This window comes from Leucoraja erinacea, chromosome 8 (genome assembly GCF_028641065.1).
Source record: "Leucoraja erinacea ecotype New England chromosome 8, Leri_hhj_1, whole genome shotgun sequence".
NCBI lineage: Eukaryota > Metazoa > Chordata > Chondrichthyes > Rajiformes > Rajidae > Leucoraja > Leucoraja erinaceus.
This window is the reverse complement of record NC_073384.1, coordinates 45,500,493-45,519,087: the sequence shown is the minus strand read 5'-3', so window position 1 is coordinate 45,519,087 and position 18,595 is coordinate 45,500,493. Positions and strand designations below refer to the sequence as shown.

The window sequence follows — 18,595 nt, the reverse complement described above, 5'->3', positions numbered from 1 at the left end:
GCAACATCTCATATGAACATTAAATGAAATGAACTCACAGACATTTCCAGTGTTGTCAAAACTGGTGAGAACATCTTCAACATTCAGTGGACCAACACTGTGCCTTAACAAAGCAAAGGAATGTTAAGTACAACATAGTGAAAGATGTTTAAAATCCCAATACATTTTTAACAAAAAATCACAGCATTTATAGATACAAATATGCAAATACATTTCTTTTAACCATTGATTTTTATCTGTGTTAGCAATCACTTTCCATTCTTTTAGTAAACAGAATAAAAATAAGTAAGCTCATCATCTAAGCCTAACAGATGTATGTCTAGCAAGGGTGGGTTCAGGAACAGCTGTGATACCCTGATAAAGAGTGTTCTGTCACTTATCATCAATGCTTGCATATGAATGTACAAAAGTGATGAGCACTGTCCAGTCCATCAAGAGTACTCGACAGTATTACATTTCAACATTGTAAAGCAATCTTCTTAATTATTAACTCGTTAATTTAAGCAGTATGTGAGATTGTGTTGGTGAAGTATCAGATATAAAGTTAAAAAGTTAAAACTCAAAAAAGCAGCCACCAAAGACCCACACCACCCTGGCCATGCTCTCATTTCACTCCTGCAACAGTCTGAAAACTGTAACACCCAGGTTTAGAAACAGTTTTTTCCCTGGACATTCACTACATAATCCAACCAAACTCCAAACTACCTTGATTGCACTAGGGGTTCAGGGCTTTGATTTTGTTCATTTTTTAAAATTATTTAACTTCTTTTTGTTGTTTATTATGGTGTCTACTGATTACAATGCTTACATATCTGTGGTGTCAGTGCAAGTAAGAATGTTGATGTTCCTTTGTAGGACATATGACAATAAAACACTATTGACTCTTTTTAAAAAAAAAAAAAAAAAAAGGTTTTAATAAAAAACTATTAAATTCGGAACCAGACGGCAAGCAGGTATCTTAGTCACATTTATGGTTCAAATATGTCAAAAAACCAATCAAGGCCTTTTATCGAAAAAAAAAAATCTTCAGACTGATTTGTATCAATTATTTTCACTTTGGCTAATTGTTCTGATACCATAATATGTTTTCCGGCAGTTTAATGACAATCACAGAAGAGATAACTGAAACTTCTAAATTGGAGAATAAAGTGGGAGCCATAGACAGATGAAAACCAGAGTAAGGGGAGCAGTGATTACAAGGGTTCAGTTCAGTTCAGTTTAGTTTATAGTCAGTGAAAAGCTTTTGTTGTTAGTAGATGTCACGTAATCTGAGATTAATATTTTTGTTGTTTCATTCTGTACAGATGAAAAGATATTCAAGAATAGTTTACCTTATATACACCCTATGCTGTGGATAGGGAATGCATGTGTACTCCACCCACATTTCATTATCAGAATCTGCCTCCAATTTCTTCACCACATCTGTGTAAAATACGTTGAAAGTCAAAGATTTTCTGATGGAAACCTGCTGCAGATTTTCTTTATCTACCCTCTTCTGTTTTAACACCTATTGGAAGGAAAAATGACAATGACACATGTCTTATGATTTCAGTTTCATTGAACAGGATAGTATTTATCAGTTATGGAACAAAAGCAACAGTATAGTGTCAGGGGGGGCAGCAATCACATTTTCATGCCCATTTACATTGGAAATTTTCCAATAAGATTTCCATTGCAGTCAGAAATGCTAAATTGAAAGTTTTAACAAAACATTTATATGGGAATGGATACCTCTTTAATTGAGAAGTAATTTAGTCATCTTTGCCAAAGAATGCCAACATCAGTACTTGGGCCCTGTAAAGTGTTTATGTCAAGAGTTGCATGGCAACACAGTTCACATTCCAACACTTACACAAAGGAAATAATCACAGGAGAAGAGAGCTCTGAGGTGGTTTGCTCATATTTCTTTGCAGGCAAACGAGAAGATTAATAAAGTATTAAAAAGATACTTTGTTTTAAAGCAGCACAAAAAGCACCAAATCTTTGACCAAAATTCTTAAACTCATAAACAGCACTTGTTGGGTGATCATTTGGATATAAATACTTGTCTACACAATTTAGGAAGTAGGTGAAGACTTTTAAAAGGCTACACACGAGCTTAACATTGCATTTGTTCCAGGAATGAGGAATTAGAGATATGTGGGGTGGAAACTCAAAAGGACATTGGTGGGAACATCCATGCAGCAGAGCTTGCAGCCTAGTAGTCCTGGATTCCCCTCTATTGCAGCAAGGCTTCAATCTGTAATTCTTTGTGGTAGCTGGTATGCTACACTTCGAAAAAATCACACAGTGGTTATACAGAGACACCTAGGGGCTCGAAAAATAGCACCTGAAACCTGCAGGAATAAATAGTTTGAGCCATAACAGAGAGAAAAATCACAAGTATGACCGAAAAGAGGCATAAGAGCGAGAAAACAAGGGCAAATTGTGCACAAACTTTTGACTGCAAATCAAGTAACTCCAACACTGGAAGGATATTATGACCAGGCAGACTCTATGGAACTGATTTTCCAAAAACAGTGATGGAGGTGTAATTTTAAGGATATGTGAAATTTAACAACTATTTCTGGTGCAGTTAAAAGTTATGAGATTTCACTGAGATTTAAAAAAACAAAAAACAAACGGTGTCTGAGATTACAGACAAGAAGGGATTATCAGCTTTGACTGGGAAGTCAGACCCAATTGTGTATCCATCTATAACTCTGACGAGCAATTTGGGTGAGGATATGCCTGCCTGTCCTCTTACAATTGTCCATGCAGTCCTTAAACCTGCGCAAATCCTTCTTCCAAGATCACAGCTTCATCCCTCAGTCCTCAGGCAAAGATTTCTCAATCAATGGCGTTAGCTTTTTAGCTTTTCCCAAAATATTTTGGCAATGACAACTTTGTTGAATATTGGATCCAAAATCTGAGCATTTAGTAGAAATAATGAGCTGCAGATGTTGGTTTACCAAAGAAAGACAGAATGCTGGAGTAACTCAGTGGTTCAGGCAGCATCCCTGGAGAACATGGATAGCTAACGTTTTGGGTTGGCACCCTCCTTTCAGTCACCCAAAACTTCACCGATCCATGTTCTCCAGGGATGCTGCCTGATCTACAGAGACAACAGACAATAGGTGCAGGAGTAGGCCATTCGGCCCTTCGTGCCAGCACCACCATTCAACGTGATCTTAGAAACATAGAAACATAGAAATTAGGTGCAGGAGTAGGCCATTCGGCCCTTCGAGCCTGCACCGCCATTCAATATGATCATGGCTGATCATCCAACTCAGTATCCCATACCTGCCTTCTCTCCATACCCTCTGATCCCCTTGGCCACAAAGGCCACATCTAACTCCCTCTTAAATATAACCAATGAACTGGCCACAACTACCCTCTGTGGCAGAGAGTTCCAGAGATTCACCACTCTCTGTGGGATGATCAGCCAAGATGATCTTGGCTGATCATCCCCAATCAGTACCCTGTTCCTGCCTTCTCCCCATATCCCCTGACTCTGCTATTTTTAAGAGCCCTATCTAGTTCTCTCTTGAAAGCATCCAGAGAACCTGCCTCCACCGCCCTCTGAGGTAGAGAATTCCACAGACTCACCACTCTCTGGGAGAAAAAGTGTTTCCTTGTCTCCGTTCTAAATGGCTTACTCCTTAATCTTAAACTGTGGCCCCTGGTTCTGGGCTCCCCCAACATCGGGCCATGTTTCCTGCCTCCAGCGAGTCCAAACCCTTAACAATCTTATACGTTTCAATGAGATCTCCTCTCATCCTTCTAAACTCCAGAGTGTACAAGCCCAACTGCTCCATTATCTCAGCATATGACAGTCCCACCATCCCGGGAATTAACCTTGTAAACCAACGCTGCACTCCCTCAATAGCAAGAATGTCCTTCCTCAAATTAGGGGACCAGAACTGCACACAATACTCTAGGTATGGTCCCACTAGGGCTCTGTACAACTGCAGAAGGACCTCTTTGCTTCTATATTCAATTCCTTTTGTTATAAAGCCCAACATGCCATTCGCTTTCTTCACTGCCTGCTGTACCTGCATGCTTACTTTCATAGACTGATATACAAGGACCCCCAGATCCCGTTGTACTTCCCCTTTTCCCAACTTGACGCCATTTAGATAGTAATCTGCCTTCCTGTTTTTGCTACCAAAGTGGATAACTTCACATTTATCCGCATTAAACTTCATCTGCCATGCATCTGCCCACTACCCCAACCTGTCCAAGTCACCCTGCATTCTCTTTTCATCCTCCTCACAGTTCACACTGCCACCCAGCTTTGTGTCGTCTGCAAATTTGCTAATGTTACTTTGAATCCCTTCATCCAAATCATTGATGCATATTGTAAATAGCTGCGGTCCCAGCACTGAGCCTTGCGGTACCCCACTAGTCACTGCCTACCATTCTGAAAGGGACCTGTTAATCCCTACTCTGTTTCCTGTCTGCCAACCACTTCTCTATCCATGTCAGCACTCTACCCCCAATACCATTTGCCCTAATTTTGCCCACTAATCTCTTATCAAATGCTTTCTGAAAGTCCAGGTACAATACATCCATTGGTTCTCCCTTGTCCATTTTCCTAGTTACATCTTCAAAAAATTCCAGAAGATTAGTCAAGCATGATTTCCTTCGTAAATCCATGCTGACTCTTAACGATCCTGTTACTGCTATCCAAATGTGTGGCTATTTCATCTTTTATAATTGACTCCAGCATCTTCCCCACCACCGATGTCAGGCTAACCGGTCTATAATTCCCTGTTTTCTCCCTCCCGCCTTTCTTAAAAAGTGGGACAACATTAGCTACCCTCCAATCCACAGGAACGGATCAGGAGTACAGGTGCACAACCTTTTATCCGAAGATCCAAATAACGAAAACCTCCGAATAGCGACATTTTTTCGGTCCTTGAAGAAAGGTCCTTGAAAACGTTCACCGAGGGCGGCCCACAGAGGTGACAGCGGAACCTCCGGTCGGTCCTCGAAGAAAGGGGAACTAAATCCCCATTCATAAAAGAGAAGGTGAGGGTATATTGCGCGGGAGGGTTAATAATTGACAATATGCTGCTACCTGCCAGCTGAGTTAAAAAGTTCCCACGGTAGACTCACGATACACAGTGTATCGTGAGTCTTGCGTGGGAACTTTTTAACTCAGCGTGCAGGCAGCAGTAGATTGTCGCTCCCTTCAGTTTCACCCCACCTACACCCCTCTGCTTCCCGGCCATGTGTGTGACCCCTTCCCTCCCCTCTCCAGCTCCCCGCTCATTGCACCGGCGCGGGGGCTTTGTACTGTCTTCACGTCGCGATGCTAGCAGCACAGTGCCAGTCACCGGAGACGTCAGGACCAACGGAACACCGACCCCCAGGCCCACTGCAAGCACGGAGATCCCAGAGATCAGCAACTCCAGCCCAGCCCCGTTCCAACTCCAGAGGAACACGCTCCCCGTAGGGGCAGAAGCTGATGGTGTGCAAGGGGTACGTCTTGTTCTTGGGGTCGCGCAGCTCGGGCTGTGGGCGAACTGCCACTTGTCGCCATAGCGGCCCATCGGGGAGCGGATTCCTCTGGAGTTGGAGGGGGAGGGGGGTATTGTGCTGTTTGATCGCCCCCTACTATTCCAGGGACAGGGAGACAGGACGTTCACCGAGGGCGGCCCGCAGAGGTGACAGCGGAACCTCCGGTCGGTCCTCGAAGAAAGGGGAACTAAATCCCCATCCATAAAAGAGAAAGTGAGGGTATATTGCGCGGGAGGGTTAATAAATGACAATATTCTGCTACCTGCCCGCTGGGTTAAAAAGTTCCCACGGTAGACTCACGATACACAGTGTATCGTGAGTCTTGCGTGGGAACTTTTTAACTCAGCCTGCAGGCAGCAGCAGATTGTCGCTCCCTTCAGTTTCACCCCACCTACACCCCTCTGCTCCCCGGCCATGTGTGTGACCCCATCCCTCCCCAGCTTCCCGCTCATTGCACCGGCGTGGGGGCTTTGTACTGTTTTCACGTCGGCGATGGCAGCAGGCCAGTGCATGCACCGGAGACGTCAGGACCAATTGGACGTCGACCACCAGGCCCACCGCAAGCACGGAGAACCTAGAGACCCACAGCCAACAGAAGCCCAGCCCAGCCCCGCTCCAACTACAGAGGAACCTGCGTTGCGGATGACGGGGCGCAGCTCGGGGCGTCGTAGGGGCCCATCTGGGAGCGGGTTCCTGTTGGTCCTGACGTCTCCGGCCACCTGCTATCCTCCAGGAACTGTACTGCCCTTGCAGGAGAGTGGGATTGTTTGCAGTTGCAGAGGGAGGGGGCAAGGGCGGTACAGTTCCCAGTCTCAGCTCCAGTCCAGGGGGGTGGCCGGAGACGTCAGGACCAACGGGACAGCGACCCCCAGGCCCACTGCAAGCATGGAGATCCCAGAGACCCACAGCCAGCAGCAACTCCAGCCCAGCCCAGCCCCGCTCCAACTCCAGAGGAACACATAGGGGCAGAAGCGGATGGTGTGCAAGGTGTTCTTGGGGTGGCGCAGCTCGGGCTGTGGGCAAACTGCCACTTGTCGCCGTAGCGGCCCATCGGGGAGCGGATTCCTCTGGAGTTGGAGGGGGAGGGGGGTATTGTGCTGTTTGATCGCCCCCTGCTATCCCAGGGACAGGGAGACACAGCGGCTTTTTAGACTGGTGGGCAATCACTTCCAAAGTTCTGCCCACACAGTCAGTACACCTCTCCTACACTACATTTCATACAAACATTTATTCTGCAAGAAAAAACGACATTGAAGACTCAAACTCGCGACCAGTAACTGCCGGGATCGAGGCGCAAACTCGCGACTTTGCGGATATGAGCCGAGCACTCTACCACTGAGCCAGCCATTAAAATCTACGCTAAAAAATTTCCATTCCGAAGACCGACAAATTCTGAATTACGAAAAGTGTCTGGTCCCAAGGCTTTCGGATAAAAGGTTGTGCACCTGTATATAGAACATTGAAAAATTATCACCAGTGCATCCACGATTTCTAGAGCCACTACCGTAAGTACCCTGGGATGCAGACCATCAGGCCCTGGGGATTTATCAGCCTTCAGTCCCATCAGTCTATCCAACACCAATTCCTGCCTAATGTGGATTTCCTTCAGTTCCTCCGTCACCCCAGATCCTCTGGCCACTACTATATCAGGAAGATTGTTTGTGTCCTCCTTAGTGAAGACAGATCCAAAGTACTTGTTCAACTCATCTGCCATTTCCTTGTTCCCCATAATAAATTCACCTTTTTCAGTCTTCAAGGGTTTAACTTTGGTCTTAACTAATTATTTTAGTTACTCCAGCATCTGTACCCGAGTATCTAGTGTTCCATATATCCCAGAAATTATTGGAACAGTTTGTTTAGCAAGCTTGTGTTGGAAGAGGACAATCATCTGACTCTCTATTGCTTGATAAACTTAAGACTTTTAGGTTCTCATAGTTTTGCTTATGAAAGTTGAGTTCCTTGACCTTTGAAGCAAAACCCCTTCTGTAATTTTACCTGATTATTAACCATCTTAGAACACCTAAATTGACAACTGTTAGGTTAAGTTTCCAAGCTAGATACAACGTGGTACCATTTTAATTGCTGCATGCTCAGAATTTGGGTGTTCTGTAGATTGGAGCCACCCATGTCCGAGGCCTAATGCTGTTTGCTGCTTGTCAACAATCGCCACCAAGCTACTGAATTATGTTGATTTTCTACACAGGTATTATTAGTTGCTGTTAATTTTATCTTCAAGAACCGTTACAGTTTTAGAACAGAGGTATAATACCATGCTAAATAGCAGCAGATGACTACAATTTTTTATTTTTTTTTAAATATGCCTATCGGTGTGAATTTTGGTTTATTTTTAGTTCAGTTTAGGTATTTTTGCTCTCATTAGTGTTTGCCATTTTTGTTATAAAAATACATTCAGAAGATGCATTAACAAAGGATAGCTGAACTGCAATCAGTAGCAGTAATACCTAGCATCTAGTTGAGGCTTTAACTGAATTATTATTTTGTTAAAATTTACTTTTCACATTCATGTAATCACAATATTTTTTGCATTTGGCACATTTCCATATGCTTTTACTCTTCTGCTTCAGTTACAGCAAATAAATGGAATTTTCCAATAGTTCCTGGGCATTTTGGTAGTCATTAAATCAAAGTGATTAAACAAGCGGTTGACATCTGGGGTCTAACTAATGAAAAAAAAATTCCAGGCTTGGAAAGCCACTCAGTTATCAGTGCAATTAAAACAATAACCAACATTGCATTTTGGCTAAAACAATAATTTTAGTAGTGGGCCAGATCAAGAGTATAGGATTATACAGTAGTCCCTTTTGGCAGACAGCATTCAAATAGTACCCTCAAAGAACTCAGAAGAACTGAAAATGAAAAAAACAGATAAGCTACAGGAAGAACCCAGCGAGCCAGGCAGCATCTGTGAACAGAAATGCTTCAAGAAGGTGGCTCTTGCAGGCCTTGATATTGATTCAGTGCTGTAGTTTGAGGACTTTTAAACTATATTTAAATTCCCAAAGATGTCATGACTTTGTAGATTCTGATATCTGCTATAATGCAACTGAACCATCCTACCAACAACTAGGGAGCAGTCCCAAGCTACTATTTACCTTAGCGCAGACCCTCTGACAATCTTTGATCAGACTTTATCTTGCACTAAACTCTATTCACTGAATTGGACTTCAATAGCGCCATCATTTGGGAAATGTGATGGGGAAGTCATGCCAAAAGGCATGGGTGGATGTCCTTCCATCCCTCAAAGACTGCAAATAACCTCACTTTCATTATATGTCCATCACAACCGCCAAATAAAACCCCCAATTCACCATAAACAAATCGGACTGAAAATGAACTTAAACTAAACTTTAAATGTTGGCCTGTCTTCACCAGTACAGATAGAAAGTCAGATAATGGAGAAAGGTTTATGTATTTTGTTGTCACCAGCAGCCAGGATATTGGATCAAGCCAGGCTCTTCAGAGTTCAGTTGAGTTTAGTTTAGTTTATAGTCAAGTGTACCGAGGTACAGTGTAAAGCTTTTGTTGCGTGCTATCCAATCAGCAGAAAGACAATACATGATTACAACCAAGCCATTTACAGTATATAGATACATGATAAGGGAATAATGTTTATTGCAAGGTAATACCAGCAAAGTCCGATCACGGTTAGTCCGAGTGTCACCATTGGGGTAGATAGTAGTGCAGTGTGTAAGAAGGAACTGCAGATGCTGGTTTAAACCAAAGATAGACATAAAAAGCTGGAATAACTCAGCGGGACAGGCAGCATCTCTGGAGAGAACAAATGGTGACGATTTGGGTCGAGACCCTTCTTTAGGACTGGTTGCGGTAGGATGATTCATTTGTCTGATAACAGTTTGGAAGAAACTATCCCTGAATCTGGAGGTGTGCATTTTCACAATTATATACCTTTTGCCTGATGGGAGAGGGAAGAGGGAGTGGCCAGGGTGCGACTCATCCTTGATTATGCTACTGGCCTTGTCAAGACAGCATGAGGTATAAATTGAGTCAATGGAAGGGAGGTTGGTTTGTGTGATGGTCTGGTCTGCATCCACAATTCTCTGCAATTTCTTGTGGTCTTGGATGGAGCTGTTCCCAAACCAAGCTGTGATGCATCCTGAAAAATTCTTCCTATGGTGCATCTGTAGAGGTTGGTGAGAGTTGTAGGGAACATGCTGAACTTCCTACGCCTTCTAATGAAATAGAGGCGTTGGTGTACTTTCTAGGTCGTTGCTTCAATATGGGTGGTCCTGGAGAAGTTGTTGGCGATATTGACTCCTAGGAATTTGAGGTTGTCAACCATTTCTACTTTGGCACCGCCAATGTCAACTGGGCTATGTGTACCACTTTGCTTCCCGAGGACAATCACCATCTCCTTTGCCTTGCTGACATTGAGAAAAAGGTTGTTGTTTTGACACCAGGACACGAGGCTCTCCTGACACACTTTAGCTTTGATTTTAAAGCCGACACATTGTGTGCAATACTTGATGTCCAGATAAGACTCTTCATGATGTTGATTAGGACAGGATGATGAGGACAGGAACAAGGAGATAGGGGATCTGAATGTGTGGCTGAGGGGCTGGTGCAGGGAGCAAGGATTTAGATTTATAGACCACTGGGATCTCTTCTGGGGTAGGTGCGACCTGTACAAAAGGGATGGGTTACACCTTAACTGGAGGGGGACCGACATTCTGGCAGGCTGGTTTGCTAGGGCTACACATGTGTGGGTTTAAACTAAATAGTAGGAAGGGAGGGTTTGACAAATTGGTAGTATAAAGATGGAGTTGAAGGGGAAGTGAGTACAGGAAAAATTACAAAAGATTCTCAAATTAATGGGAAGGAAAGTTCGAGAAGGGATAAAAGAATAAGGTCAGGACCAATTGCGAGCAGTGCGAGGGGGGACATGAATACGGAGGTCAAAGTGTTGTATATGAATGCGCAAAGGATAAGAAATAAAGTGGATGAGCTTGAGGCTCAGTTAGAAATTGGCAAGTATGATGCTATGGGAATTACAGAGACATGGCTGCAAGAGGGCCAAGGCTGGGAACTGAATATCCAAGGGTATACCTCCTATCGAAAAGACAGACAGGTGGGCAGAGGGGGTTGCTCTGTTGGTGAGGAATGAAATTCAGTCCCTTGCAAGCGGTGACAATGAAACAGGAGATGTGGAGTCAGTATGGATAGAACTAAGGAATTGTAAGGGTAAAAAGCCCATAATGGGACTTATCTACAGGCCCCCAAACAGTAGCCTGGACATAAGGTGCAAGTTGAATCAGGAGTTAAAATTGGCATGTAGCAAAGGTAATGCTGTGGTTGTTATGGGATATTTCAACATGCAGGTAGACTGGGAAAATCATGTTGGTACTGGACCCCAAGAAAGGGACTTTGTAGAGTGCCTTTGTGATAGATTCTTAGAGCAGCTTGTATTGGAGCCTACCAGGGAGAAGGCAATTCTAGATTTAGTGTTATGTAATTAACCGGATTTGATAAAGGAATTTGAGATTAATGAGCCATTAGGAGGCAGTGACCATAATATGGTCAGGTTTAATCTACAATTGGAGAGGAAGACGGGTAGTTTGGAAGTGAAAGTGTTACAGTTGAATAAAGGGGACTATGGGGCCATGAGGGAGGAGCTGGCCAAAGTTGGCTAGAAAGATACACTAGCAGGGATGACAGTGGACCAACAATGGCAGGTATTTCTAGGAATAATACAAAAGGTGCAAGATCAGTTCATTCCTAAGAGGAAGAAAGATTCCAAGGGGAGTTAGGGGCGACCGTGGCTGACAAGGGACGCCAGGGACAGTATAAAAATAAAAGAAAGTACAACATAGCAAAGATAAATCCCCAGGGCCTGATGGTCTGCATCCCAGGGTACTTAAGAAAGTGGCTCTAGAAATCGTGGATGCATTGGTGATAATTTTCCCAATGTTCTATAGACACAGGATCAGTTCCTGTGGATTGGAGGGTAGCTAATGTTATCCCACTTTTTAAAGTTTGCCAAGAAGTACTTAAAAGAGCAACCACAGCTCTGGAAAAAAAGGTCTTGTGGACAGATGAGACGAAGATTAACTTATATCAGAGTGATGGCAAGAGCCAAGTATGGAAGAGAGAAGGAACTGCCCAAGATCCAAAGCATACAACCTCATCCGTGAAACACGGTGGTGGTGGTGTTATGGCCTGGGCATGTATGGCTGCTGAAGGTACTGCCTCACTTATTTTCATAGATGATACACCTGCTGATGGTAGTAGCATAATGAATTCTGAAGTGTATAGACACATCCTATCTGCTCAAAGTCAAACAAATGCCTCAAAACAGGCCGGCGGTTCATTCTACAGCAAGACAATGATCTCAAACATACTGCTAAAGCAACAAAGGAGTTCTTCAAAGCTAAAAAATTGTCAATTCTTGAGTAGCCAAGTCAATCACCCGATCTGAACCCAATTGAGCATGCCTTTTATATGCTGAAGAGAAAACTGAAGGGGACTAGCCCCCAAAACAAGCATAAGCTAAAGATGGTTGCAATACAGGCCTGGCAGAGCATCACCATAGAAGACACCCAGCAACTGGTAATGTCCATGAATCGCAGACTTCAAGCAGTCATTGCATGCAAAGGATATGCAATAAAATACTAAACATGACTACTTTCATTCACATGACATTGCTGTGTCCCAAACATTATGGTGCCCTGAAATGGAGGGGGACTTGTATAAACACTGCTGTAATTTCTACATGGTGAAACATGGTATAAAATGGCCTTTATTAAAATCTGGCAATGTGCACTTTAACCACAGATGATTTTTTTCTATTACAAATCTCTAAGTGTGGAGTACAGAGGCAAATAAATAAATGATGGGTCTTTGTCCCAAACATTATGGAGGGCACTGTGCATGGAGTGTATTCCATATTCCCACATAATTCATCACATGCTACTATTGTAAATGCTATTAAGGCCTTCAGGTTTGGTCAGTTACATTACATTTCCATTGCTTTCTTTGTTTTCTGAGAAAGTTATCAACTTGCATCACTTGTAGACCGGGGGATAAGGAGGTTTTCGACACATTGGCCTTCATCAGTCATGGTATTGGATATTGAAGTTGGGATGTTATGTTACAGTTGTACCAGGCATTGGTGAGGCCACATTTGGAGTATTGTGTTCAGTTTTGGTTACCCTGCTGTACGAAAGCTGCAAAAAGTGCAGAGAAGATCTACAAGGACGGTGCCAGGACTTGAGGGTCTAAATTATAGAGAGTGTGGGCAGGCTAGGACTTTATTTAGTGGTGTGCAGGAGGATGAGGGGTGATCTTAAGAGGTGTACAAGACCAGGAGGGGAATAGATAGGTTAAATGCACCTTCTTTTCCCCAGGGGCAGGGAATCAAGAACCAGGGAACATAGGTTTAAGGTTAGAGGGGGAAAGATTTCAGAAGAACCTGAAGGGCAAATTTATCACATAGAAGGTGATGGGTATATGCCATGAGCTGCCAGAGGAGGCAGTTGAGGCTGGTACTGTAACAACATTTAAAAGACCTTTGATCAGGTAAATGGATAGGAAAAGGATTTGAGTATAGGAGCAGGGAGGTTCTACTGCAGTTGTACAGGGTCTTGGTGAGACCACACCTGGAGTATTGCGTACAATTTTGGTCTCCTAATCTGAGGAAAGACATTCTTGCCATAGAGGGAGTGCAGAGAAGGTTCACCAGACTGATTCCTGGGATGTCAGGACTTTCACATGAAGAAAGACTGGATAGACTCGGCTTGTACTCGCTAGAATTTAGAAGATTGAGGGGGGATCTTATAGAAACTTACAAAATTCTTAAGGGGTTGGACAGGCTAGATGCAGGAAGATTGTTCCCGATGTTGGGGAAGTCCAGAACAAGGGGTCACAGTTTAAGGATAAGGGGGAAATCTTTTAGGACCAAGATGAGGAAAACGTTTTTCACACAGAGAGTGGTGAATCTCTGGAATTCTCTGCTACAGAAGGTAGTTGAGGCCAGTTCATTGGCTACATTTAAGAGGGGGTTAGATGTGGCCCTTGTGGCTAAAGGGATCAGGGGGTATGGAGAGAAGGCAGGAACGGGATACTGTTGGACGATCAGCCATGATCATATTGAATGTCGGTGCAGGCTCGATGGGCCGAATGGCCTACTCCTGCACCTATTTTCTATGTTTCTATGTCTATGAAAGGTTTTGAGGGCAGGTGGAACGAATGTAGATGGGATGTCTTGGTCAGGTTGGGCTTAAGGGCCTGTTTCCAGGCCATGACTATAACTGCCTGCGATCTGCTCAACTATGATTGAATATAGGGCTCGAAATTAATGGTTGCCCGGGTGCCATTGACCATTCAAGGTGCCGCCTGGCAACCTAAACGACGACTCATTTTGCCCGGCTTGGCACTGCAGATACTGGTTTATTCCGATAGACACAAAAAACTGGAGTAATTCTGCGGGTCAGGCAGCATCTCTGGAGAAAAGGAATGTGACGTTTCGTGTCGGCGGCGGCTGTATTGCGGGGCAAAGATACTAGGAGCGGGGTGGCGAAGGGTCGGAGCGAATGACAGGCCCCGCGCAGCAGCAGCGGCCGTGATAGCGGCTCCACGTCCTCCTCCTCCTGCTCCCCGCCCGCCCTGATAGCGGCCGCTGCTTACAAATCCACTAACGGCGCTTTCAAAACAAACCCTCTCGCACGCCGAGGCCGGGAGGAGGGAGGGAGGGGGAGGCCTCCTTCCGCCGTCTGAAGCAGCAGCACCAAAGATCCTATAGCTATAGGATCTTTGAGCTGCACCGCTCGGCCCCGCACCTTGCTGTTGGCTGGCGGAGGAGGGGAGGCGGTGGCGAGGAGATCCCAACCACCTCCCCCCTTTGGCCACGGCACTTGGCGGTGGAGAGGGATGGCCAAGGCAGCGGGACGATGTTGTCCGAGGACACACTCTCTCTCTCACATCCTCACTGACATCCACCGTGCTCCCCTCCCAATCTATTCATCCTGCGCTGATCACCCTATCCACCTCGCATTGATTCTCCTGCCATCCCCCCCATCCAACCTACACTGGACCCCCAATTCATCCTGTACTGATCCCCCTTCCCATCCATCCTGCACTTTTCCCCCATTCATCCTGCACTGATCCTTCCCATTCATCCCGTACTGACCCACCCTCCACATCCCCCCCATGCATGCTGTAGTGATCTCCCCATTCATCCTGTACTGATCCCCTCATTCATCCCGTACTGATCCCCTCATTCATCCTGTAGTGATCTCCCATTCATCCTGCACAGACCCTCCGATCCATACTGTACTGACCCCACCCCCCCCGCTCATCCTGTACTGATCCCCCTCCTTCATCCTCTACCCACCCCCTCTTCATCTTGTACTCAACCTCCATTCATCCTGTCCTGCTCCCCCAAACGTTGACCATTTCCTTCGCTCCATAGATCCTGTAGTCAGCTCCCCATTCATCCTGTTTGTGAACCACCCATTCATCCTGTACTGATCCCCCCCCATCCATCCCGTACTGAACCCCCCCATTGAACACCACTGACATCCCCCATGCTCTCCATTCACAATTTTACATACTCCAACCAACACGTACTTATTCACCTGCCTCAATCCATCCATTCCGTACCGATTGCCTTCCAAACCCCCCCCCCCCCGCCCCGCCATCTATCCATCCCGCACTGATTAACACACCGCCTGACCCCATTGTGCTGGAAATGTCTTCAGAGCGAACATTGGCTATGTTTGATAATGGAATGCAATCAAATGTGTTTTAATACCCAATGTTATTATTTATTTTAGTCCATAAATATGGATTAATTCAATTGTGAACACGTGAAACATTGTTCGATTGTCACTGCTACCTTTGACATGTTATTACAGAATTCATTTTAACGGCAAATCTCTTAATATGGAGCATCTGTATTGTAGTTTTTTAATGAGCAACATTCACAACTCAACGTTGGATTTATCCACGTTTTACTTCTACAGTCGGTCATATACATCACAAATTTGGTCAGGAGATATTTCAGTTGAAATTTTAACGTTAATTCTGGTGGGAATGATGGAAACAGCGTTTATCAATATTTTTTTTTTTTTAATCTGGTTAAATCTTTTTTTTAGACCTACAGCACGAGACAGAATTTGGTGTTTGCTTCTTCTTCATATTGGATACAACATCAAATACATGTTACTGTTCCCATTTTCCTTTCAATTTCCTTCCTATAAGCCAACTGTTGACAGGTTTCCACCAAACTCCACTCCCTATTTCAAAAGGAGAGTAATACCTTTGTGAAGTCTTCCATAATTCTGTCCAGAAAGATTCTCTGTGTAATATTGTTAATCTTCCTGACCCTGTCTAACCATTCTCACTGATACTCGAGATATACAGGCCAAGGCAATTCATCTCTTCTTTCACTTGAGCACCCAGACTTTCTTGTTAAGTTGAACACAAGAAGCTGGAGGAACTCAGTGGGTCAGGCAGCCTCTGTGGAGGGAATGAGCAGACGATGTTTTGGGTTGGGACCCTACTTCAGGCTGATCGCTTGTCCATTCCCTCAATAGTTGCTGCCTGACCCACCGAGTTATCATACATCGGTAGGCTTCACTAATGCTCTTTGAGTAATCAATTTTGCTTCTTTACAGGACGGGCTTGGTGGTTCAGAGACCAACCCTCAACCTCCAGACCCATTTTGTCATGGTTGAGCCGGGCAGAAGCAACAGTCCTCACCAGCGCAGACCCTGGAGAACATAAGGGCAAGCTGAAGATAGACACAAAATGCTGGAGTAACTCAGCGGAACAAGCAGCATCTCTGAAGAGAAGAAATGGCTGACATTTCGGGTTGAGAGGTTTCTTCAGACAGAGTCAGGGGAAAGGGAAACAAGAGATAAACGGTGATGTAGAGAGATATAGCACAAATGAATGAAAGATATGCAAAAAAAGTTACAATAATAAAGGAAACAGGCCATTGTTAGCTGTTTGCTAAGTAAGTGCAAGAAACTGGTGCGACTTGGGTAGAAGAGGAATGGAGAGAGGAAAATGCAGGAGTTACTTGAAGTTAGAGAAATCGATATTAATACCACTGGGTTGTAAGCTGCCCAAGCGAAATATGGGATTGCTCAAAGATGTTCAGCGTAGCGGGGTCCCTGGACAGTCCTTTCAAGTTAAGCAGAGGTTCACTTGCACCTCCTCCAACCTCATCTACTGTATCAGTTGTTCAAGATGTGGGCTCTTATACATCGGCGAGACCAACCGTAGACTGGGCGATTGTTTCGCTGAACACCTTCACTCAGTCCGCCTGGACCTACCCGATCTCTCGGTTGCCAAACACTTTAATCCCCCTTCCCATTCCCACATTGACCTTTCTGTCCTAGGCCTCTGCAATTGTCAGAGTGAGGTTAAACGCAAATTGGAGGAACAGCATCTCATATTTTACTGCATTGAGGTAAGTTGGAAACTTGGGACTACACCCTATCCAATAGCAAGACCATCAGGTGATATGTGCTTCAGACTGATTGTAGGGTAGGGAACTTCACCTATTTAGTTCCCATGCTTCGTCCTGCACCTCCTCTCTTCCTCTCCCTCCTACATTCAGTCTGAACTGCATCAATCCAAATTATAATCTATCCATGTTCTCCAGAAATGCTGTCTGACCCACTGAGTTACTCCAGTACTTTGTGTCATTTTCCAGGCATCAATTATGGTGAGATTGCAGCCTGGTTAAAATTGTGACTGAATAGATGGTAAGTGGATTAAAGAGCAAGTGTATGGACAAAGACATTTTATGTTAAATGATTGACAAATTAAATCAGGGCATCAAGTGCAGGAGTTGGGACGTCCTGTTACGAATGTACAAGATGTTAGTGAACTGAACTTTATTGATAGAGCACTTTAAAAACAACCACTGTTGCAACAAAGTGCTGTACATGACTAATCATAAACATAAAACAAAACAATAAAAACATTAAAAGACAGTAAAAACAATAAAAAACAATAGAAACACTAAAACAGGAGCAAAGTCTCATGCAGGGTCGAAAGCCAAGGAATAGAAAAGGGTTTTAAGACTAGTTTTGAAAATGGACAGTGAAGGGGCCCGTCTAATGTGCAAAGGTAGAGTGTTCCATAATGTCGGAGCAGCAACAGAGAAGGCTCTATCCCCTCTGAGCTTCCGCTTAGACCTCGGTACCTCCAGGAGCAGCTGATCAGCTGACCTGAGGCACCAAGCAGGAGCGTAGGGATGAAGCAGCTCATAGAGGTAAGGCGGGGCGAGACCATTTAAAGATTTAAAAACAAATAAAAGAATCTTAAAATGAACTCTAAAGTACACAGACAGCCAGTGGAGGGAGGCCAGAATAGGCGTTATGTGCTCCCTCTTACGTGTTCCAGTTAAAAGGCGAGCAGCAGCATTCTGAACCAACTGGAGACGTGCAAGGGAAGATTGGCTAACTCCAAAATAAAGTGCGTCACAGTAATCCAGCCGAGACGTGATGAAGGCATGGATTACTGTTTCAAAATGCTGTCGTTCAAGAATGGGCTTGAGACCACATTCAGATTATTGTGCAAATTTCTGGTGCAATTTATAACCTAGCTATGGAAGGATGTCAATGAGCAAAAAGAGATGCACAAGGATATTACTATGATTGGAGGGCTTGAGTTACAAGGAGTGGCTGAATAGACTGGAACATAGTAGTCTGAGGTGCAACATTATGGAGATATATAAAATCATGAGGGACATAGAAGACAGACAGTTACAGTATTTTTCATGGGGTAGAGACTAAAATTTGAAGGCATACATTTAATTGTTTTATTATTCTCATGTGCATTGAATACAATGAAAATCTTTGTTTTGCATACTATCCTTTTAAATTAGATTATACACGAGTACATCAGATAGAGAAAGAGAGAAAATAAACAGTTTAGAATACAGTGTTTCAGCAAAAGAGCAAGTGCAGATGAAAAAAGACCATCTTTAGCATATGGGAGTTCCTTTCAAGAATCTGAGAACAGCGAGGTAGAAGCTGTTACTGGGTTACACAAAAAAGCTGGAGAAACTCAGCGGGTGCAGCAGCATCTATGGAGCGAA

The 18,595-nt window shown here is 44.2% G+C and overlaps 1 protein-coding gene across 2 annotated transcripts in view; it reads right to left on the bottom strand.

The window, feature by feature from the left end:
* camkmt (calmodulin-lysine N-methyltransferase) overlaps positions 1–18,595 on the bottom strand; it is a 295,734-nt gene that overhangs the window by 274,470 nt on the left and 2,669 nt on the right. For both annotated transcript variants that reach the window (XM_055639630.1, XM_055639631.1), the window contains exons 2-3: positions 1,332–1,507; positions 39–103 (exon numbers count right to left, since the gene is read on the bottom strand). In XM_055639630.1, coding sequence (XP_055495605.1) covers positions 39–103; positions 1,332–1,507 — 241 coding nt within the window. The remainder of the gene's footprint in view (positions 1–38; positions 104–1,331; positions 1,508–18,595) is intronic.